The sequence below is a fragment of the Neltuma alba genome, unplaced genomic scaffold (assembly GCF_004799145.2).
Source record: "Neltuma alba isolate B1F8T4 unplaced genomic scaffold, ASM479914v2 tig00012094_pilon, whole genome shotgun sequence".
Taxonomy (NCBI): domain Eukaryota; kingdom Viridiplantae; phylum Streptophyta; class Magnoliopsida; order Fabales; family Fabaceae; genus Neltuma; species Neltuma alba.
This window is the reverse complement of record NW_021636651.1, coordinates 3,138-27,000: the sequence shown is the minus strand read 5'-3', so window position 1 is coordinate 27,000 and position 23,863 is coordinate 3,138. Positions and strand designations below refer to the sequence as shown.

At 30.8% G+C, this 23,863-nt stretch overlaps 2 protein-coding genes across 7 annotated transcripts; one reads left to right on the top strand and one right to left on the bottom strand.

Annotated features, from left to right (window-relative positions):
• Positions 1–6,526: 6,526 nt before the first annotated feature.
• On the bottom strand, positions 6,527–13,579 carry LOC114722455 (LRR receptor-like serine/threonine-protein kinase EFR). Of its 6 annotated transcripts, XM_028908488.1 has the most exons (9): positions 12,809–13,577; positions 12,329–12,694; positions 11,562–11,705; positions 11,271–11,414; positions 10,786–10,929; positions 10,071–10,289; positions 9,007–9,063; positions 7,309–7,497; positions 6,527–7,104 (listed from the first exon to the last, which is right to left on the bottom strand). In XM_028908488.1, the coding sequence occupies exons 1-9, from the start codon at positions 13,500–13,502 to the stop codon at positions 6,728–6,730; spliced, it is 2,334 nt and encodes a 777-aa protein (XP_028764321.1). In that variant the 5' UTR covers positions 13,503–13,577; the 3' UTR covers positions 6,527–6,727. The 6 variants fall into 6 exon arrangements, with proteins under 6 accessions (XP_028764321.1, XP_028764317.1, XP_028764318.1 ...); XM_028908484.1 differs by having other exon boundaries at positions 7,309–9,063; positions 12,809–13,579; XM_028908485.1 differs by having other exon boundaries at positions 7,309–9,063; positions 12,329–12,691; positions 12,809–13,579.
• A 7,596-nt stretch (positions 13,580–21,175) lies between these two features.
• On the top strand, positions 21,176–22,307 carry LOC114722438 (glutathione S-transferase U2-like). Its single transcript, XM_028908469.1, has 2 exons — positions 21,176–21,516; positions 21,937–22,307. The coding sequence occupies exons 1-2, from the start codon at positions 21,193–21,195 to the stop codon at positions 22,012–22,014; spliced, it is 402 nt and encodes a 133-aa protein (XP_028764302.1). The 5' UTR covers positions 21,176–21,192; the 3' UTR covers positions 22,015–22,307.
• The last annotated feature ends 1,556 nt before the right edge of the window (positions 22,308–23,863 follow it).

The following is a 23,863-nucleotide window of genomic DNA, read 5'->3' as shown; positions in this document are numbered from 1 at the left end:
AGTGTCTTGGGAAGGGTAAAAATGAGATAAAATTACATGATGAATATGGAATGATATTGGTGCGTGCGTGTGTCCTGCTGGTCAAAATATATATGATATAAACATATATTTGTGCAATACACACAATCAGCTTGCTTGCGAAATGGTTTGCTTCTGATGTCATGTTCCATGTCTTTAAAAGAAATGCAACTAGATATCTTTAACAGAAATGCAACTAGATATTATATTCATTGAAAGATAACCATTTAATTTGTAATGTAAATTAATGACTTGCTATAAACACATATGAATAAATTACATATGGATAAGTCAACCCCTTACCTTGCAAGCTGTTGTTGCTGAGATATAAGTATTGGAGGTTGGTCAAATTTCCAATGTCACTTGGAATGATTCCTTCCTTGAATCTGTTATTGCCCAGATTTAACTCTGATAATTCTCTGCACTGATGCCAAATTGAGGGGATTTGACCAGACAACTCATTTTCATTTACATAAAGTCTTGTAAGCTTTGGAAGCCCAGAGCGTACCTTTACTGGAAGGCTACCAGAGAGGTTATTGTTGTCAAGTTCAATGTATTGTAGCATTGAACTATTAAATATAGAGGATGGTACAGAGTTAGAAAGTTTATTATTTGAAAGACATAGTAGCTGTAGCTGTGGAAGATTACCAATCTCCCTGGGAACGCCTCCTTGAAATAATTGAGGGGAAAAAGAGAGTCACTATGGGCTTTATAACATGCATATAATTTAATTTCAGGCATCACGTGAATTGGTTTGTCCTGGTGAAATAGATTTGTCCATAGAAAGGGAAAATTATAGATTTCACCAATCATCAAAGAGATACCTGATAAACTGTTATAAGGCAAGCTCAATCTTTGAAGTGAAGACAAGTTGGAAAGTGGTCGTGGGACTGCTCCAGAAAGCCTGTTCTTTGCAAGTCGTAAAATCTTCAAGTTACTTACACTTCCTATCTCAGGTGGAATGGTCCCTTCAATGAAATTATATTTCCAATCCAAAGTCTCCAACCTTGATAGATCCAACTGTTGAAGTGTAGATAAAGCTCCTATCCATGTTGGAACGTGTCCATGAAGGTCACTGTAACTCAAGTTAAAGAACTTCAATCTATGTAATTGAACTAGTTCTTTCGGCATTTGACCATGAAAATTGTTGTTACTGAGATCAAGTTCAACAAGAAATCAGAGATTTCCTAGCTGTGGAGATATGATGCCAAGGAGATTCATACCACTAAGATGTAAGGAGTGAACTGGCGAGCATTGCAAGTGACATTAACCCAGTTGCATGGAGAAGAAGACGCCAACTTGCATGGAGAAGAAGACGCCGACCAGTTGGCCAAGAGATTGTATGGATCCAAAGTGACGAAGGATTTAGAGGCAGGAAGTCCATGTTTGTCAGTGGTGATACCAGTCTCACTCCAAGTTGAAGAGATCATCAAGCAATGAAGTAAGAAGATGAAAACAGAGCAAGAAGGTTTTCTCATGTTCAGCATATATCAGACTAATAAAAGCTGCAAGTATATATTGAGTATTCACACATACACACACATCAATTTATACTTCTTCAAACACAAATCAAGCCTAACCTGTGAGTTAATTAGGAGATAGGTGTATATGTTAGGCAAGCCTAACTCGTGGATGGGACCAAAAAGTCACAACTCACATGCATGATATACCTCAATATTGAGAAGTGGGAGCTATGAGAGTAACAACTCATGTCCTTTCAAGCTGTATATGCTCTATTCTATACAAAAGCTAAAATATTTTTAAAGAAATATAATAAGCCAATGGGTTGTCCGCATGAGCAGGCTCCCAAACTGTTTAGACTGAATTATAAATACTTGAGTTAAAAATATCGGTAACATATATTTTAATTTCTCAAAAAAGAGAAATTCGGTGCGGATGGTGACAATAATTCCACTCTCAAGAAGAGAATTTCAATGGATGGCCATAATCATTTACCCCATTATTTGATCTGAGGGGTCAAGTATGGTGGCTTGGATCGGAGTACCTCCAAAGAACGATGATGATGAAAAATGCAATCCATTCACTTGTCTGGATTCAAAGATTACATATTTGAATTGTCGACGAATTACGTTCTCTTGTCATGTGAGTGGGTCTGAAAGTCAAAATCAATGTCACAAAAACAACTTCCAAATGTCTTCTTGAGAATTCATATAATGATGGTAGTAAAACTTAATCTGTCGGTCAATAAGATTAGTGAATCAGTCTCATAACGAATCTAATCAAGAATTTTGGGCAGAATTAACTGGGTTGGATTTTATATTTCCATTTTATCTTCCCTTACTAAATTTGGATTGGCGTCATTTTGAGTTAAAACAAATAGCATTATGTTCTATTTGTGTTTATAACTCTATTTTGTTAGAATATATTTGTGGTTCATACATGAATGTTCAATTTTCCACTTACTTGTGGATTAATGTTTTTTCTATTAAATATTACTCTTATCATAGTTATATATGAATTTTTTATATTCAAATTAAATTAAATTATTTAAATATGATTGGATTGACTGTGATTGAACCATGATCAGATCACTGATTCTTAAATTACTGTCCTAACCAATTTAATGACAGGCCTAGTTTTCAATACTTGGATGCAATTGTTTCATTTACTCTCATTAAGAAAGATTGATATTTCTATGAACGGTAATTATATTTAATTCTAAGAATTGAAATTTTAAAAATTATTAAGGCCATCTGTGGGAATTGAAAATTTTTTTGCAGCTGATAAAATGACCTTAATTCTGATTTTTTTTTTTTAAGATTGAAGAAGGATAAGTACTACTAATAAGTTTAAAGGTATATTATCTATTGGAAATTCTTGGAAATTAATTCGTGGAAGTTGGAATTCCCAAGAATACTTAAAAACTTCCAACTTACCTTTGATTTTTTTGGTATAAACTGACCTTTTATTTTATTTTGTAGTCATCTTTACAAAGAGGATTATTACTGAGAAAAAATTAATAATATTTGATTTTTTTTTTGCGACTTTCAATGTATGTTTTAATAATACTTTTTCACATTTTTTTTAATAGTGATTTGGTTTTCTTCTTTAATATCTCCTACTCCCACTCCCTCTGCTCTTTATTATCAGTACTTTTCAAAAAGATATTTTTATATCATAAATAAAAGTTACTTTTAAAGACGTTTATTATATTAATTATTTTTCTTTCATTTATCTTGAATTTTCATATAAAAATCTCTCACTATATATACGGGAAGAATATTCTAGTTTATACTATAGATTTTTAGTTTAAGAGGCAATTAATATAATGTTAGAATTTATCATAATTAATAAAAATAATGGTGAAAACTGTTAGAATTTTTTTTATTAATGAAGTGCTTTAATTAAGTAACCAACATTCAACTCATTTTCTTTAATATACACACATATTAAAAGTGACTTGTATTAAGGATCATAACGGTTCAATCTCGTCGTCTGAAATGGAATGCAAGACATGAAACACTTTATAACGCTCCACATCTCTTTATTTTACTGCATGCAGAACCTATCAGAAACCTCGTTATGGTTTATGAGGCGAATTAAGAGTTACAAGAAGAGCACTAGGAAACAAATGTAACTCACTGGATGGAACTTGTCTTTTTTTGATCCTGTTCATAAAACTTCACTTGATAATACACGCGCACACTCTACTAGGTAATAGTAGTAAAACGGTGCTACTATTATATACATTTGATGTTCGCAATTCGGAGAGAAACGGTAAGAGTTTGTTGCGGCAAACAGTAAAATACGAGAATGAAAAAGTGAAACTGTAAAAAGCTTAAGGCCTTAGGACTTTGTAAATGACTTTTAATTGTTATAGTTTCCACAAACAACGAGGATTATAATATTTCAGTTTCACTTTTTATTTTCCATGACGGTTAGTGAAAAGTTTGAATTTATCTATAAAATTATTATTACTTTTTTTTTATGATTTTTTTTTTATGAAACACCAGCGTATCTCTACTTGAATAATGGGAAACTAATCTCTAAGAACTTGCAGGGGCCCAATTATGGGGGCTACCCTCCCAAGTACGCTAGCTCCATTCCCATTCTTGTCGCCACCGAAAGTGTTTTCAACGGTGACAAATGTTGCCGCTGAAAGTGTTTTAGCGGCGACCTTTTAGTCGCCGCTGAAAGTTTTCAGCGGTGACTTTTATACTTTCAGTGACGACTTTTTGTGACCGCTGAAAGTCAATTTTTTTGTATGCGTTAAGAACGATGATTGGAAATCAAAGTTTTAGGTATTTTTATCATTTTCATTTCCATTTTAGAAAATAACTGGAGTATTTACTTAATTGCAGTGGTATTTTTCCTTGTTTCTTCTTTATGTAGTAAGAAAACAATGTCATAACTCAAAAATTAATGTCTGGCAAAGTTACTTGTACTAGATTAAATAAAAAGTAATATCAATGTAAAAAAATAGTTAATTTGTAAAGTATCAAATCATTAACGTTCGGGAGAATTACTCCTAATTAGATCTGATAATCTTCAAATTTTGACTCAATCAGATAGTCATGTGAAAAGATCATACATATTTTATTTATTGGTATTTGAGTCTATAAACGAAGGAGAAACATATATACGAAAAGCGTGGACATGGGTATAGGTCTAACCGTAAAAATTGCGTGTTGTATAATTCACTAGGAAGACCACATTTTCATTTTTCAAGGCACTATTTCATCTGTGGTCTATGTGATCGGTATATCAGAAAAAGATCGCAGCGAGAAGAAGCTTGTGTGGATACATTAGTGGATGGCCATAATTTTAGCATTAAGCAATTTGATTTGATGGGTCAATTTTAGGGCGTAGGACAAATGGGTATGAAGATAAGCTAGATATATTCGTTGCTTAAAAAGATAAAGATATTTTCATCTAACAATATCGTAGGAATTTTTAAAGAATATCTTCTTTGACCATGATGTTAAGCAGGCACAAGCTAACGTGTAACTTATATTTGTTGGGAGCTTCTTATAACTTAATGACACCAATGATCTTGTTAAGCGTGAAATTACGGGTTTCATCCTCTATAAATAGGGTTAAGATGTAGATCAACTCATAAATTATTGTATCATTTTAAAAGCATGATGTGTATTTTTACATTATTTTCTTGGTTGACATGTTTGTTAGACAGTCAACATGAGTTGACTTAATGACCGTGACATTTTTGCACCATGTTGAATATTTTATATGCACTTTTGTACATGAAAAATTTTATAATATCTGGTACCTCTAATAGAATATTTCATTAGTAGATTTGTACTTGAACCCCTCTAAATGTGATGGGTGAATGACTTAGAATGAATGATTAAACAGAAAAAAAGAGTTTAACTTTGGAACATTGATTAGGGTAATTTTGTAGTTAAAGCAATTATGAGATTGAAAGTACATTAACAAAAATAAACGTAAATGATGAATTCAGAGAAAATTGAATGATCATAGGCATAAAGAAATTATGTAAGACCCATGCACAAATATTCCTATTCATTCATTCATTCATTTCGCCAAAAGTAATTATATTAATTTGAGTTACTCCGTTTTTCGAAAATGCCAATATATGATATTCGATTTGTAAATTTATAACCGGTTTGAAATTAGTTACTCTATTTTCACATTTGAAATGAACTAGATCATATAAAAAACACGGACGAAGCCACAATTATAAAATGAAAATTAGTAAATAATAAAATACAAAAACTTTCTACGACTTTTGGCCTTTGTTTATAACACTATATGAATGGCTTTTATTGTTGGTAAGAAAATAATAAAATAGGAAAAATTCAACTCAAAAATTAGAAATTACTAAATCTCAAATAAAAAATTCCTATAAAAATATGTTGTTATTTATAAGTCAAGTATTGTCAAAACCTATTACAATATCAGAACCAAAACTAATTTGAAATTTAGAAATTTTAATTTTCTTCTTCAAGAATTCTCCCAATAACATATTCTTTTTTTTTTTTTGGTGAAACCCAATAACATATTCTAAACCGTTATTTTGGCACTATAGGAAGTATATAATAAGAGGCTATAAAAGAAAAGGCGATTCAGTTTTCCGTGGGGATGAGCACCATACCTGGATCAGTGGATCATTCAAATTAAAATCGGATGGTTCAAGTTCAATATAATTTCATTTTCATATTTTTAATAGTTTAAACTTGGGTCCCACATTTTTCTTCCCTTGTCCAACATACAAGGGTATGAAGAAAAAATTATCATGTAGTTCCATATAAGTAAAATTTAATTACCAAGAGCTTCCACAAGAAGTGAGTAATATGCAATATTAAATTTCAGAGTGTAGGAAAATGACAACATAATGAACATATGATGCATATTTGCCGCTTATTTTGAGACTTTTTAATAACCAAATTACTTATTTACGTGGGATACAATGATTTTCCCAAATTTAAAAAATAAAAAAGAATTAAAAATGCTAAAATTAGGTGTATTGCAGATCGGTACCGTAGATGTACAGTATTAATGTACCCAATTCACAATAGATAAAGGTTTGAATGTTCTCATTATTCAAATGCAATAGTAACAATAAATTTGCTATATGCCAACATTCAAAATTTAAATGCACTATAAAATACAATATAGAAAAACATCATCATTCCATTTTTCAGGGTTAAAAGTTCAACCGAAAAAATACAAGGAGAAAAAGCTAAAGGAGCAATAATTAAAATTTGATCTAATAATTATTCAAGTATTTAGGGGTGTCTCTAATATCTTTTATAAACGAGGCCTTGATTCTGTTCAGTGTTACCACTACATCCTTCATGTTAATTCTTGCCCCAGGTAAATCAATGCAACAATGCAAGGCCAACTCAAAAAGTGATGATATATGTGACAATATGCTGCCAATATTTTGATCATCTTTTGGCAGTAAATTGACATCTAGAATATTAATGATGGAATGAGGCATTGATTTGCTAACCCAGTCTTTCAAACTCATACCTTGAACAAACATCTCATCTGTAGGTTTCTTTCTTGTAAGCATTTCCATCAACAAAATACCATAACTATATACATCTCCTTGAAAGGAAACAATTCCTTGTGATCCATACTCTGCATGTCAATTTCAAAAATTAATTAATAAAAAGTCATCACTGCCAAAAAAAATGTGTGTAGTTTTTTTTTTAATTTTCAAAGTACAAAATCACATATAAAAAGACAAATATTTGTTGGTAATAGAATAATATAATATAAGATTTCATCAAACATAGAGTAAAAAAATAGAAATTAAATAATAAATATTGTGTTATTAAATACCTGGTGCCATGTAGCCTATTGTAGCCAAAGTCTTGGTATAAATTTCCATCTGTCCCTCACCTAGCAATTTGGCAATACCAAAATCACTAAGGTGGGCTACCATATCTTCATCCAACAATATATTACTTGGTTTTATGTCACAATGAACAACTGGTGTAGAAGAACCATGATGAAGATATTCCAAAGCAGCTGCCACATCAATCATTATGTTCAACCTTTGCAAGATATCCAAAAAATAGTTATTAGAATGCAACCATTTGTCAAGATTCCCATTTGACATGAATTCCATTATTATGGATTTAAATTCGCCATTTGAGCAATCACTAATTATTTTAGTGAGATTGCAATAACGTAAATTGCACAAAGTAGCACATTCAACGTCAAAACTTCTTAATGCTCCTTCTGGGCTTGAGTTAAATACTTTAACAGCAACTATTTTTCCATTTGAAAGAATTGCTTTGTAGACTGATCCAAAGCTTCCCCTTCCAAGAAGATTACACTCATCAAATCTATTTGTTGCTCGTAAAAGCTCATAATAGGATATCCTCATTAGTGTCTCAAAATTTATTAAATCCTTATTGGTTGAATCATTAACATAATCTCTCTTACGCTTTAAAAAGACTATGCATAAAATAATAACCAAAATGACAACCATGGTTGGCAATAAGCATTTTATCAACAACATAACTTTATTGGAGTTATGCTTGTTTCCTTTCTTACATGGCTGCACTAGTAGCTGGGGTTTCCCACAAAGATCTTTATTCATCATAAAAGAATCAGCTGTGAAATTCTTAAAAGACCCACCATTTGGGATTTCTCCTTCCAATAAATTGTATGAAAGGTTAATGTTTTTTAGATACACGAGCATCGCTAATGACTTTGGAATCACACCGGACAAGTAATTTTGAGAAAGATCCAAGAACTCCAAGCTTATCATTCCACCAACAGATTCCGGTATGGCTCCTTGTAATTTGTTATGAGCCAAAGAAAGGCTAAGCAAGGTTTTCAAGCCACCCATACTTGTAGGGATGTTTCCTACAAGTTGATTTCTTGACAAGTTCAAGAGTGTAATTGCTTTCAAGTTTGATACTTTGGGGGGAATTCTTCCACTCAATGCATTGGAGGATAAGTCTAAGACTAATATATCTTCAAGACTCCAAAGAGAAGATGGTATATGAGAAATCAATTTGTTAGACCTTAAATCCAACTTCCTCAAGGATGTATTTGTGAGACACCCTGGAATCATTCCCGAAAACATATTGTTGGCTAAATACAACTCACTCAAACTTTTGATTTGGCACAATTCATTTCTGATAGACCCTTGCAATCTGTTGTTACTCAGATATAAATGTTGAAGGCTTTGCAATCTGTTAATCGTATTTGGAATCAATCCGTCCAAATCATTCCCATCAAAATATAATGCTATCAGGTTTGTTAGATTCCCAAGTGCAGTGGGTATAACTCCACTAAATTTATTCCCTGATAAATCTAACATGATGAGCTTAGAAGCATTTGAGATGCTGTTTGGAATTTGCCCAATAAGTTGATTTTGTCCCAACCTCAATTTCTTCAGGTTGGGAAGACCAATTCCTAAATTTGATGGGAGAAAGCTAGAAAGGGAGTTATTTGCAAGGGAGACATGTGTCAACGCAGAAATGTTAAATATATAGGAAGGAAAGGGTCCAATGAAATTATTACGTGAGAAATCCAGCTCTTCAAGCTTATTAAGATTGGCTATCTCCTTGGGTATAAAACCTGGAAACAAAAAGCTGTTGGATAACTTACTCAAAAAAAAAAGGATGGAAGATAACATTTATATATATAATAGAATAAAGTACTAAAAATTGAGAAAAGACGCAATATTTTTTTTTTGGTGCGCGCCTGTGTGTATAACATACATATGTTTCAAAATTTTGGATTCACTTCTCTATATATATGTTACAAGATGACTCCAAATATCTTATTGATTTCGGGTCCTTTCAAATCTTTGCAATGCTAACAAGTCCACGCTTAAATATAGGAAAGACAAATTTCATCCACGCATGAAATTATTAGTTAGTTACCTCCTAGTGATACATGGGGGCCTGCGTAGATCTCCCTGTCACCCCTTATGTGTCACATAAAACTCTTAACTACTTTTTGGGCAAGGATTCTATAGTATTTAATCATATTTAGAGAACATTTAACAAAGCTGCAAATAAATACTGTGCTGTTAAAGTCTCAAATTTTATTAATGTCTCAAATTTTAATGTTGTAACATGTACGCTATTACCAGAGCATGTCCTGGTTTTTGTAATTTATCAAAAGAAGCATAGGAATTATATAGAGTGTGTGTGTGTGTGTTTGAATTTCTTTTTTTTTAAATATCATTAAATTGTAAAGCTTACAATAATTTCTTTTCATATTAGCATGCTCAAATGAAGACATTAAATATGTGATAAAGTTATAAAGTTATAAGGGAAAATTGGTAAAAAAATCCCTGGTCGAAAATTTAATTGGTAAAAAAGATCTAAATTTGAGTAATTACAACTATGATCCATGAGTGCAACATATCTTTCGTTGTGTGCAAATTGTTACACATCGTTGATGAGATGTTGTACACAGCGGAAGATATGTTGCACTCACAGGTTATACTTGCACGTGCTTAAATTCAGGTCCTTTTCACCAATTAAATTTTCAAACAGTGATTTTTTTACCAATTTTTCCAAGTTATAAACATAACACAGCTGATATAGAAAGGTGTATAATGATTATTAGCATACCTGAAAACGAGTTCAAATCCAAATATAAGGCTAGCAATGATGTACAGTTACTTATTGATTTTGGAATACTTCCATCTAATTGATTGTTAACAACTCCAAAGACTTCAAGTAAAGGGAGTTGATGGCACATCTCTTCTGGCAAGTTACCGTTGAAATGGTTGTTGGAAAGGTAAACCTCTCCCAAAGAAGGTGCGTTGAAAATAAATTGAGGAATTTCACCTAGGAAAAAAAACACAAACACACACAATTTATGAATGTCTTTCCTTATTCAATTTATAAAAAAATTAGCTAAGTTACTTATTTGTAATATGAGAATGTTGTCTTCCTTAAAATACCCTAATCAATCATGTGCATCAAAGCTACCCCTTGATAAAAACTCAAAATGAGCAATCACTATAAGGATTATCTAGAGAAAAATTGAATAAATATTAAAGACAACAAAAATTAGAGTCTTATATTTAGGATCAAAGGTAGTATCTTGCATTCTGCAAAAGAAACATAAGCAGCAATTTTCAACATTCTACTAAGTTGTTATTGATTATGAAAAACTAATTCTGTGGGAAGATATTAGCGTGCTAAAAATTTGATTTTCATTTAAGGAATGAGAATATTTTCAGTTAGAAATTCCGAGATGATATAGAACAAGCTTTGCAGATAATAAATGGAATTTCGTTGAAGCATAAAATTGGTGGATAAGTAGATATATTGACCATACCTGTAAAGGAGTTGTCTTCTAAATGTAAATATTCCAGCATTGTCTGATTGCCAGTTGACGTTCGCAAACTACCATTTAATCTGTTTCTTGTTAAATATACTTCTCTTAAAGAAGAACTGCTGAAGAGAGATGGTGGAATTTCTCCTGTTTAAAATTTAATGTTGTGATAAAAAAGATAATTGTTATTTCACTATTAATAATCCTCGTGCCTTGATTATTAAGCCTATAATTTTAGAACAAGTTCTCTTAATAATATAATCAACACATGCCTCTTGCATTTTTCAAAAGAATCGCTGCACTGTGCAGCTTCTTTTCTTCAATTAAACGTTCAAAGTTATTATTGTCTACAGAAAACTGATTCTGCTACATGATCTAAGTGTAAAATAATTTTTATTTTTATTTAGGTAATTCAAGTGTTTTCAATTATAGATGATAAATGGAACTTTGTTAAATAAAATTAATGGCTCAGACGATTGAGCATATACCTGTTAAGGAGTTTTCTTCTAGATATAAATATTCCAGCAACGTGCAATTGCCGATTGATGATGGTAGTCTACCTTTTAGATTGTTGCTTGTTAAATACACTACCGTTAATGAAGAAATGTTGAAGAGAGATGTTGGAATTTCGCCTGTTGAAAATAAAAAATGAGCAAAATTATAATCAGTAATATAATGACAATAATCCAAACCATGCTCATTAAGCATGGGTTTCAGTATCAATTATTCAAGATAGGCATGTAATAAATAGAATTTTAAGCATAAAATTCCACACATACCTGTAAGGGAGTTGTAACTGAGATCTAATCTTTCGAGTAACGCCCAATTGCCAATTGGTATTGGAATATTACCTTGTAGATTGTTTCGACCTAGACTTATTTCCCTCAATGAAGAAATATTGAAAAGAGACAATGGAATTTCACCTGTTTAAAATTTAAAATGAGCACATAAATAATGGGAGAATTACAAGGAAGTCCCCTAAAAAAATATAACTACCACCATATAATTATAAAGTCCCAATAACATATTAGAAGTTGTTAGTGACTTAGTTCTTACTTTAGAACTTGTCATTAAGGCTGCTTAATTATTATTGGGATTTTATACTCCCAATAAATAATCAATACTTTACATTAATTAAGGCTCTATTACATTCATGGCTGATGTTAAATTGATCATGAGGTGTCTTGGGACGAAGAGTAAAAATGAGATAAAATTACATAATGAAGCAAGAAAGCTTTATGCAATCATATTAAATAATTCCATTCTTTTAGTACTCTATGCATGCATGTAGTATGTTTGTATACATGTATGTATGCATGTATAAGTCTCTGTGTGAGAGAGAGAGTGTGGATGCAATGCACACACACACACACACACACACATATATATATATATATATATATTATATATATATATTGTGCACTCAGCTTGCTTGCGAGATGGTTTGTTTCTGATGTCATGTTCCATGACATTATTAAAAGAAATCCAACTAGATATTACTAAACACATAAGAATAATTACGTATGGATATAATTAAACCTCTTACCTTGCAAGCTGTTGTTGCTCAGATATAAGAATTGGAGGTTGGTCAAATTTCCAATGTCGATTGGGATGATTCCTCCCTTGAATCTGTTATTGCTTAGATCTAACTCTAGCAATTCTTTGCATTGATGCCAGATAGAAGGTATTGGACCAGACAAATCATTTTCATTTGCATAAAGTCTCGCAAGATTCGGAAGCCCAAAACATACATTTGTTGGGAGGCTACCAGAGAAGTTATTGTTGCTAAGTTCAATGTACTGCATCATTGAATTATTAAATATGGAAGCTGGTATAGAGTTAGAAAACTGATTATTTGAAAGATATATTATCTGTAGCTGTTGAAGATTACCAATCTCCCTTGGAAGGCCTCCTTGAAATAATATAATTGATGAGGAAAAAAGAGAGTCATCAATATCAATAACAAAGCAGGTTATTTGTCCTTAGAAAGAGCAAATAAAGATTCCACAAATCATCAAAGAAATACCTGATAAAGTGTTATAAGACAAACTCAATCTTTCAAGAGAAGATAAGTTGGAAATTGTTTGAGGAATTGCTCCAGAAAGCTTGTTCTTTGAAAGCCGTAAAATCTTCAAATGCTTTAGACTTCCGATTTCGGATGGAATGGTCCCTTCAATGAAATTAAAATTCCAATCCAAAGTCTCCAGCCTTGATAGATTAGATAAAGATGTTGGAATAAATCCACTAAAACTGTTATTACAAAGATCCAAGTCCTGAAGTGTAGATAAGGCTCCTATCCATGTTGGAACTTGTCCATGAAAGTCGTTGTAGCTCAAGTTAAACAACTTCAATCTATGTAATCGAAGCAGTTCTTTCGGTATACGACCATGAAAATTGTTGTTACTAAGATCAAGTTCAGTAAGAGATGAGAGATTTCCTAGCTGTGGAGATATGATACCTATGAGATTCATACCACTAAGATGTAAGGATTTGACCCTTCTATGGTGAGCATCGCAAGTGACACCAATCCAATTGCAGGGGAAAGAAGAGATGGACCACCTTGCTAAGAAATTGTATGGATCCAAAGTAACGAAGGATTTAAAAGCAAGAAGTGCATATTTGTCCGTGGTGATATCATCCCCACTGCAAGCTAAAGAGATCATCAAGAAATGAAGTAAAAAGATGAAAACAAAGCAAGAAGGTTTTCTCATGCTTAGCATATCTCAGACTAGTAAAGCTGCAAGTATTGAGTATTCACACATACACAGATCATTCTATATTTCCCCAGATACAAATCAAGCACTGCGAGAAAATAGATATTGGAGGGGACAGCAAGTCAAAACTCATGTGAGTGCTCTGAAAGTAACAGCTCATGTCCTATCAAGTTGTATATACCCTAAATAATATTTTAAAAATATACTCTAATGAAATGTAATAAGCCAATAGGTTGTCGGCATGAGCAGGCTTCGTCCTACCTGTTTAGACACTGAATAATCTAATACTCATCCAATACTTCATATAGAAACTAATTAAAGAGTTCTATATAAAATTTATTTCATATGTTCATTAATTTTTTTTCTAAATTAATCTAATTGATATTCTTTCAACAAAATCAAGTAGGAAAGAGAGTGAGGAAATTAAAGAAGATAATTAGTATGTTTTAGAAAAAATATATCATATTATCTAATTTAACTAACATTCTTAATCTACTCAAATTAGTTAATTATATCCCATATTAAATAACGGAGGAGTACTAAATAATATTTTAAAAAATATCAGTTATATCTATATATTTTAATTTCCGAGAGAGAAATTCAGTGGATGATGACAATAATTCCACTCTCAAGTGGATAAATTCAATGGATGGCCATAGTTATTCACTCCATTATTCGATCTGAAGGTCAAGTATGGCGGCTTGGAGTACCTCCCAAGGTCGTTAATAATGAAAAATGTAATCCATTCACTTGTCTGAATTCAAAGATTCCATATTTGAATTGTCGGCGAATGACCTTCTCCTGGTCATGTGAGTGGACCTATGAAAGTTAAAGTAATCGACTTCGCAAAAACAAATGTCTCATTGAGAATTCATATAATGAGGTATCAAAACCTATCAGTTTGCTCAGCTAGTTTTGGATGGGATATATTAACTGGGTTGGATTTTGTATGGTTTATGCATGAAGATGTTTTATGTTTCATTTACTAGAGGATTAATGTTTTTCTTTTAAATATTAATCTTATCAAAGTTATAGATGAATATTTTATACTTTAATTAAATTATATTATTTTAATTATGAGTGAATTGATTATGATTTAACTACGAGTGGACCATTGATTCGAATACTAAGAGTATTCATTGGACAGGATGTGATAAGGACGATCCCGTCCCGATCCCGTCTCAATAATCAAGACAGGATGGCTTTTTCATCCCTTGTCTCATCCCATCCCATCCCAATTGGGACATGCCGTAATTGAAATAGGACATGGATATCCCCTTTTTTGAATTTTTATTTTTTAATTTGAAAATTAACTATAAATGAAATATAAGAACTTATGATAAAAATTATAGGAAGAAAATAGATAAAAATAAAGAAACAATGGTAATCAAAAAAAATTTTAAAACTTGAGAGACAAAAAAATAAACAAACTTAAAATTTCACTACAAAAAATATCATGTAACCCATACAAAACAACTTGTAAACAAATAAAAAAATAACAATTGATAAATATTATTACCAAAATATTGTTACAGTGATAAATAAAATAAATTTATCACAATTAAAAATAAAAATAATATATTGAAACCCGTCCCGCTCCAAAACAATTTTGTCTGTTCTATTTTCATCTTGTCATGAAAACTTTCAGAACAAAATTGTCCTGTCCCAAAATGATTGTGACAGGGACAAGATGCACGGGATATAGGTAAACATCCCTACGAATTACTAGCCATCCTTATTATTATTCCACCCAAAAATATCCCAGGGGAAATGACATTTGAGATTAAAAGTAAGCTAGTCCTATTTTAGGATCAAAAGGTTATAAAATTTAAATCCAGACCATATGTCCCTTTTTAAAAACCGCTTCGTTTTCTATTTTTCATTATTAAAAATAGAATATGAGTATCATATTGAGGTACAGTAAATTTCAATTAACAGAAAAATGTATCAAAAGTATGATAAAAACGTTGTAACTTAAATTTTCATTTTCTTCATTATAAAAAGAGGAATTTAAGTTGTAAAATAATGACACTGTAGGTATTTCACTAGTTAAATTTTTATATTTGTTTCCATTATAAAAAGATATATATATATATATATATATATATATAATGAAACACACATATGAGTGACAAATTATTGCCTAACAAGCCACAAATAAACAAAAACTAGTATTAAGTCACCAGAAGTTGAGTCTAATTCTATTATATTTTGGTTGGACAAAAAAATCTCTTGGCATTAACAATTGTTTCGTTTTTTTTTTTTAATCACTTCCAACAAATTTGTACTAATATTCCTGAAATCTCTCCTTTCGAATAATTATTTAAAACTTATATCCCTCTTTTTGAAGTTGCAAAATATGAACTTGTAAAAATTTTTTATCACTCCCAGTAATTTAATACTACGCCGGATAATTACGCTGCAAACTATACTTAAAATTAATTTTTTTCTTAATTTACAACTTGCTAAACATTAACTTGCAATTCATCTTCTACAACTTTTTATAATGAAAAATCAAAATTTCTCTTGTCAAAAATTTCTACAACTTTCCATATTTTAATACTAATTTTTCTTATTTGCAATTTGCAAAGCTAATACTTCAAACACTACTTATTCTTCCTTTTTTTTCTTTAATGAAAAAAAATGATAACTTAACATATCAAATTAGAAAAATCCCCAAAAAAAATGACTGTTGAATTTTAAAATTTTAAATCAGTATTAGTTACTACAATTATAGAGAAAATGACTACACTCAAAAAAATAAATAAAAACACATTTTTGTAGTAATTTCTGATTTGAAATTTTAAAATTCAATAGTCTTTTTTTTTAAATTTTCCTGTCAAATTTTGTCACATTTAGTAATTTAATACCAATTTTCCATGATTTACAATTTTCCGGCTGTTAATTTGTAACTCATATTCCTTCTATTATACCAAAAAAAATTAAAAGGGAAAAATAAAGTGAATCAAAATCATATATCTAAGAGTGAAGAGCATAATTTTGTAATATGATGAATATATACACACTACTTCTTGTACTTAATATAAGAACTAGATAACTAATTTACAGATATTAAAAAAAGTAATTAAATTAGTTATTTATAACACGTGGATATTATTTTTTATAAAATATCTTTATTAATTACGTGTATTGAAACTATCTCTTGGTGGAGAGTCCCTATCATGTGTAATCATCATAGGTAAAATGGATAAATGCTATAGACAAAATGAATTAATGTTTCATATCTAAAATTAAATTGAATTTTTAAATAACTCTTATCTTAAATAAGAGATGGCCTTAGATTTTTGGCACCCGTGAAATGATGTTGATGAGGTTGATGATATCACGGCAGTGGAAACGATAATGATAAGATGGACATGGAGGTATTGGTATGGCCCACAGTAACGACTCCACTCCAGTAGTGATATCTCATATCGATGGTAGACGGTAGTGCACTAGTGGCAGGGGGCGTATAGTGCCGGTGGCATTTATTATGTTAAGTCATCAGGATAGAGGTGGGAATCAGATCCTTCAGGGCTGATGAGCTTAAAAGGGTCAGTCTTCAGGGCTGACAAGCTTAAAAGGGTCGGTCTCCAAGGCTGAAGTTTTAAAAATATCCCAATTTGCTAGGCCCAACCCTTAAGCCACAGGGCTCAGGGCCGGCCCGCAGGCTTTTGGTCCGTTTGAGAAAAAAATACTATTTTTTATATTTATCATAACTTTTATAAAAAAATAAAAATAAACCAATGAAATTATTAAAAAAAGACATAAATATGAATAAAATTAAGTCACAAATATAAAATATCATCATATATAAATATCTATCAACATCCAAGAATATCTAAAACATTCATTAACAAGATAACAACATCCAAAAGTTTTATCTATAGTACAATTGTGCAATAAATAAACACTATCATTAATCTTTTGAAACTTTATCATCACTATAATTAATTACTCTTCTTCATAAGTATGGTTTTCTTTCGTAACAAAATATTAAGTTTTTCTTCTTTATAGGAATTTTACTTTTAAATTGTACAATCTAGCTATTATTTTACTTTAATGTGAGAAACATTGTTGTTGAAACTCATGAATTTCTAATTCAAATTATAGAATCACAAGTTATATAAGTATAAAAATACTCTATTATCAATATATATATATATAGTTTAAAAATATCAACGCATATAATATAAATCAAATCATTATTAAATTCCAAATTAACACATTTTTTAAACATTTAATTGGATAAATTATTGTCTAACACTAAATTTAATTTTCAAATGATAATAATAACTAAATATTTGAAATATTATTAACAATGTAAAAAATTAATAATATTAGAATTATATAAAAAAATTTAAAAAACAAAAAAAATTATAAAAGGGCTTAAAAGGGCCGGCCCGTGGCCCTCCAAGGCCAGCCCTTTTAAGCCCTCGGCCTCCAGGACCAGCCCTCCAGGGCTTATTTCCCATTTGAAGGAAAAATATCAAGTCCGGCCCTCATAATTTCAAGGTCTAAACGGGCTGACCTGACGGTTCGGACCCGTTTTCCCGGCTCTACGTCAGGATAAAGGGCTCAGGAATTCCCACTTCAAACCCAATGGGATTCAGCCTCTCTGCACTACTCTCTCATCTGCTGCCCACCCGCTGCCCACAAAACGACACCGTGCTCAATGAAGAGAGAGAGAGAGAGAGCGCGAACGAATGAAATGAGCAGAGGAGCACCAAGATAAGGCTAATATTACCTCTGCCGTATTTATAAGAACTAGTTGACTAATTTAAAGAGATTAAAAAAATTAAGTTAGTTATTTATAATAAATAAGTATTATCTTTTCTAAAATATCCTTACTAATTAAGTGTATTGGCTAGAACTATTATTATTAGAAAGACTATCTTAAGAAAAAAATATATAAATATAAGAGACAAAATGAACTGAGGTCTTATATTTAAGACCAAAATAAAAATCAAACAATATCTTATATTAAGGACAGGAGGTAGTAAGTAATTTATTAATAAAATAATATCAGCTTAGGTTTATGTTTTTATAAAATCAGGAAAAAATTTAAAAATAATTAAATGAGTAAAAACTTGGTTTAGGTAGCATCGAACATAAATTATTTTTTTAATAAGACTCAATATCTCAAAATATTTTTCAATACGTTCAACAACCTAAAATATTTTTTTAATAGCACCTAATATTTTAAAATAGTTCTTGATGCACCCAATACCTAAAGTATACGTCCGGCCACCTAAAATTTATTTTAGCACTTATTATTTTAAAATAATTTTTAGTGCACTCAATATCTAAACTATTTTTTTTTTAAGAGCATTCACTCTTGAAAGATATTGGATGTATAAAAGTTACTTGGACTGATTTAGTCTGGTCTACATGATATTTTTGAGAAAATATTTTATAATTTAGAATGTTGTTTTTTAATTGCTACTTAATATTGTTGAAATTCTTATGGATCTATGATTAAGTCTTAATGTTTTATAGGTTTTTTCATTGTGCTAAATGTGTTTATTTACATGAAATCTTGATTCCATAAAAAAATAAAAAGAAAAAAGAAAATTAAGGTTTTAGACTATTTGGGTCAGTCCAAATATTTGACTAGATCAAGTTCAAACCAACCTAACCTCGGGTCACTCCTGAATTAGACTGAGCCACGCACTACCAGATCCAGCCTGACAAAAAATTAGATCAGACTTCAGATTGGGTTCAAGTATGGTCCAGTCTATCTATTGTGCAACGTTACTTTTTTCAATTGCATCCGGTGTCATTTCGTGGCAGCGAACAGGTAGTGGATGGGAGAGTAGCGAAGAGAAGTTGAATCCCCACATTGTGAGGGAAAAAGTGACAGAGGAAGCAATCAAATTCTAGCATTTTCGGTTTACAGACTAGGTTTGTGTAGAAAATAACTACTCACTTTTTCATAATCAGGTGCCTTGTAGTTAAAGATCAATTTTTAGTGGACATATTTTTCTTAATTTAATCACAAATTAAGCAAATGATATATTGTTATAAAGCTCACTGAGCCTAATTTCCAATGTTGTAAGGCCCATTCAAAAACAAACCTAGATAACGCCTAAACCCTTATAGTGATTCCTTAAATCATTGTAGTGAATACAAATGAGGACAAAGTTGTCAATTCTTCTTGATTTTGTAAATGACAGATTGGGTTATTGACCATTTCTGTCATTTTCAAAATTTCAGAACCCAATCTGAAATTTCTTATATTTCAAGGGCTTTTTCTGAAATTTTCCAGGAAAAAAACTGAACCATCTGACTATAAAAATTCACAGGGTAGTACGACTATACGTGTTTCGTAAGAGATTTGGATAAAGGACAATTTCCCTGCTCAAAATAAAATAAAATATTATAAATGAAAAGACATTTGTGCTCAAACCATACAGACAAAAATAATTTTTGTTTGCCGCAAATAACCTAATTTGTGTTATAAATTTCCTTATATGTTGTTGTTAATTTTTGTATAAGTTGTAAATTGTCTAATTTTCATTGTAATCTCCTTATATTTCTTATAAATTGTCAATTTTCTGTTGTAGATTTTCTTATATTTCTTATAAATTATACAGTTGTGTTGTCATTAATTTATTTATATTTCTTGTAAATTGTCAAATTTATACTATAAATCTCTCTGTATTTTTTGTGAATCGCCTAATTTTTATTATAAATTCCTTTGCATCTTTTATAAATTGATGATGAGTGATTCTTTTTAAAAAAATAAGATAAAAGGACAAGTGTTTTTTTATCCTCAAAATTTAATTCCATTTTTTTCCAAAAAGGTAGAGTGACATTTCAGAATATTTTGAGAGCTTTTGAATATTAAATAGGTACATAAGGGGTGTAGTGAAATTCTCCTTTGGATAAACCCATATGCAAATTAACTCCAGGTAAATTTTAGCTCTATTTTTTTAAAAACTAAAAAAGAACTCGTACATTTTTAAGAAAAAATAACAACAAAAAAATAAATTCTCCTTTGAATGTTTTAATATCCACAGAATTCAACGTTTATGTTGTTAGTCCATCTTTGTTGTAATTAATTTTCTTATATTTCTTATAAATTATCAAATTTTTATTGTAAATCCCTTTATATTGTCTTGTAAATAACCTGATTTTTGTTGTAATTCCCCCTTATATTACCGTTAATACCCTTATATTTATTGTAAATTGCCTATTTTTCATTGTAAACTCCAGTATGTAAATTTTAGCTCTTTTTTTAAAAAAAAACTGAAAAGGAACTTGTACATTTTTTTAAAGAAAAAATAACAACAAAACAGGACAACTTCTCCAGTACTAGTGTCGGTTTTCCTAAAACAATTGCTTACCAAAGAAAATCAAATAAAATGAGTCACAAGTCTGATAGCATTTTTGAGGACGGGGCCCAGATCATTATTTTAATGTTGGTATTTTGAATGTTTTAATATCCACAGAATTCTCCCTTGGTCACAAAAAAAATATCCACGGAATTCAACGTTTATCTTGTTAGTCCACCTTTATTGCCATTAAAAAAATGGGTCAATCTGGCAGCCAAAGAAATGAGACATTCTACAACTTCTTCCTCAAGAAATGCACATTGAATAATCAGAGAAGAATTTCTATAAAAAAAAAAAAAAAAACCAACGCTCACATAGCTACAATCTCATGAACCATATAGAAAGAGCAGAAAAAACTCATGGAAGAGAAAAGAAGCCAAGTTGTGCTTTTGGGAGTTTGGGCAAGCGGCCCTTGCACAAGGGTTGCGCTAGCCCTTAAACTTAAGGGCATACCTTACAAATACGTGGAGGGAGATTTAACAAATAAAAGTGAGTTGCTGCTGAAGAACAATCCTATCCACAAGAAGGTTCCAGTGCTCTTGCATAATGATAAAGCAATAGCTGAGTCACCTGTCATCTTGGAATACATCGATGAGATTTGGGATCAAAACCCAAAACTCTTGCCTCATGATCCTTATCAAAAGGCAAAAGTTCGTTTCTGGGTCAATTATTTTGATCAAAAGGTGAGTATCACCCTTCCTTATCTTGCAAAAATTTAGTCTAATTAATATCACTTTGAAGTAATATACTCCTTCTGTCTTTAATGTATGACCTAATCAGTGAGTTAATTTTGGTTCTAAAAATAAAACATATTTCTTATATTTATCAATTTTTTTCTAATTTACTCCTGTTTATACACTCTCAACCATAATCAAGTAGGAGAGGGATGGAGGATATTAAGAAAGTGATTATGATATTTAAAGAAAAGTATGTCATATTTCTTATAATTAAGTAACTTAATCACCTACCTTTTTTAATCTAATCAAATTAGTTAAATAAATGTTATATTAAGAACTGGAGGAGTAATATGTTTGATGAACTATTATGCAAATAGTTTCATTTTTCAGAGATTCTAATAAAATTAACATTGGCCTGGTCCGTAGATCCCTCCAGCTATCTACCCCATCTTCTTTCTTATCAAGAGGAGAAGAAAGAAAGAAAGAAAGCAATTGAGAATTTGAATGAGATGATTAGAGTCTTTTATGAAGGAGTGAAGAAAGATTTTGCAGAGGAATTCCCTTATTGTGGGGGTAAGTCCTTGGGGCTACTGGATATTGCGGTGGGAGCTCTTGCTTGCAACTACAAGGTTCTCAATGATGCCTTGGGAATGGAGGTGATTCAACGCCACATGAACTCAGAGTTCTTGACATGGATGGATGCCCTCAAGAAACATCCTCTGATGAAGGAGACATTGCCTCCTCATGAGAAGCTTGTGGCCAAATTCATAGAGAAATTTGGTCCTATCAACTAGTTTTGGCTTGTTTTTGCATCAACTTATTTTAAGTGCTCCCAAACAAGCATGATTAATATATCTACTCCAAATAAAAAAAAAATGTATTTTCGTTTGTTTCGTATCTCTTCATAATTGATGGTTTGTTGTAAAATAAAATATTAGCAACTATTTCTTGTATGACAAGAAAGCTGCTCCTCTTGCAGAAAAATAATTGGTTTGTTTATTGGATGACGTGTCTGATGTTGCTTTTTTTTGGGGGGAGGGGGAGAGATTTCTGATGTTATCTTGGATGCATAAAGTTTGATTCGGTTGCCTCCATTTTCGCCCAAACGATAGTTTTTTTCATCAATTTGTTTAATGTTTTAAAATACAAGTACTATCAAATAAATCTCTAATTATGGAAGAAGAAAATCAATGAATGAGTTGTTGTAAAAATTAAAATAAGTTATACAAATAAAGTTGCTGTAGGAGTTTCAGAGAGGAACAGGGAATAAATAAAACATCAGTATTGTAGAAGGAATGGGTGGAGAAAGATCTTGGTATAATGACATTCTTCTTGGCCTTTTGGCTAAGATCAAGTGTAGTGTGTAGTTCTGTCAAATTTCAATTTAATACTACCTCCTATCCTTAATATAAGAGTTAATTGATTAATTTGAGTAGATTAAAGAAAATGGTTAAGTTAGTTATTTGTAATAAATATGTATTCTCTTTCTTAAATATCCTTACTAATCAAGTGTATTGACTAGATTTACTATTATTATAAAGACTATTTTTATATAATATGAAAAGCAAAATAGATTAGTATTTTATATTTAAGAATAAAATAAAAATTAAAAAAATTATATTAAAGACTGGAGGTAGTTAGAAAAAGGAATGATTTTCTATTTGTTTAAGAAATTCACCAACTGGAGATGTTGTATAGCATATAGAGTGAAATAGATAAGCATCAATCTTCAAAGAGAGTGTGGTAGTACAAGTCAATCTTCAAACTCCAGCTTTTTGAGGATAAGCTTGCATTGAGTTTATTATTATTAATCAGGATTCAATAAAGATATATTCATTGAAAACTATTTCCACCAAGAATCCAAATGTTTACTTAAGCATAATGCCCATTACAATTACTACTCCCTCCCGTAGAAATAAATATGAAAGATAAAATAAACCTGGATTTTATATTTAAACTAAAATAAAAGTCAAATAATATCTTATATTAAGGGATAGGAGGTAGTATTCTTCTGGTCCTAAATATAAAACCCATTTTGTAGTATAAATTATACTACAAAATAGGTTTTATATTTAGAACCGGAGGAGTATAATATTATATCTGGCAATCATTAATAATTTTTCATTTAAAATTCAACCAAGGCACAAGACGACGTTGAGCGAATATTACGCAAAACTGACACTTGGTAATGGACATAGTTTTCTGGTGCACTTTGTTAGTATGATCGAACAACCAAGAAAAGGATGAATTGAGTATTATAAAAATTTTACAACTGATAAAATAATCAAACCTAATTAATATAAGCAGGATAAAGCAGAGAAGATATTACCTATCACTTGAGGAAATAATAGGA